Source organism: Laccaria bicolor, genomic scaffold (assembly GCF_000143565.1).
Source record: "Laccaria bicolor S238N-H82 LACBIscaffold_10 genomic scaffold, whole genome shotgun sequence".
In the NCBI taxonomy this organism is placed as follows: Eukaryota; Fungi; Basidiomycota; class Agaricomycetes; order Agaricales; family Hydnangiaceae; genus Laccaria; species Laccaria bicolor.
Genome location: NW_001889881.1, coordinates 827002 through 827977, shown reverse-complemented (window position 1 = coordinate 827977; position 976 = coordinate 827002). Strand labels below are relative to the sequence as shown.

The following is a 976-nucleotide window of genomic DNA, read 5'->3' as shown; positions in this document are numbered from 1 at the left end:
GTTATACAACGATTTAGCAGAGACAAGACCGGATTTAATCAAGACTTTGTCTAGACTCGTTGACAGTCTCCTTGGTGCGAAAAAGAGGGGGAAAAATGAGTGTGGATTGGTGGCTAATCCCATACACATTTTTTTTTCCGCCGCCAGAACGGCTGGTCTCGAGCCTAGACTTTGTCAGAGGACTGGCCTTTTGATGGGTACGCGCCCCTTTACCCCCCTCCTCCCTCTAATATCGTCTTCAAACATATACAGATTCAGCGGCGACCCTCCATACACGCTCCGCCCCCTCCTATTCCACCACGACTCCAAAATAATAATCCAATACGCACGAAGAAGCTTCACCGGCTTCCTCGGCCTCCCTCGATCGACCTCGATCCCCCCTTTAAGCGAAGACCAAGCCGAAGCTTGGCCGAAGTTCTCGATACTCTCCATTTCCTCGCGGAGAAATACAAACTGGGGCTCAATTTCCAGCGATATTCAGTACATCAATAATTTGAGTGTTTTTCACGCGAGGGATGGGTTTGTCGATACTCCTGAGAAGACGTGGGGACTTTTTCTTTCATTCTCTCATTTCGTGTACTAGTCATTTTCGTAGACGCCATCTCTTGCGCCTGTGGCTGCGGAACGAGGAATTGGCATGGAAGCTCCCTGAGAAGCTCGAGCCGATTTGGAAGAGGTTGTATTACTCCGCAACTTCCCCTGACGAGCACCGATTCCCTGTGGAGCCTGAGATTCGCGCGGCTTCAAAGGGATATGCAACGTAAATTGTATGTCTGTACACATAGTAAACTGTCATTTTATCACGAAGATCCATCTGATGCCTGCAGCCTTTCAATCTCTCGACAGATATTCGACCTTGCCCGTTCCTCCATCCCACTCCCCTCAAACGCATCACTGAAGTATATCCTCTCCCTCTGCAAAAAGTCGCGCAACACCTTCCTTCTCCCGAAACAATACGCCAACTCGGAGTAGTGGG

General features: G+C 49.5%; 1 protein-coding gene across 1 annotated transcript; it reads left to right on the top strand.

Annotated features, from left to right (window-relative positions):
* Positions 1–193: 193 nt before the first annotated feature.
* On the top strand, positions 194–764 carry LACBIDRAFT_296546 (uncharacterized protein; the record flags this gene model as incomplete). Its single annotated transcript, XM_001880459.1, has 2 exons — positions 194–543; positions 596–764. The coding sequence occupies 2 exons, from the start codon at positions 194–196 to the stop codon at positions 762–764; spliced, it is 519 nt and encodes a 172-aa protein (XP_001880494.1).
* Positions 765–976: the final 212 nt, after the last annotated feature.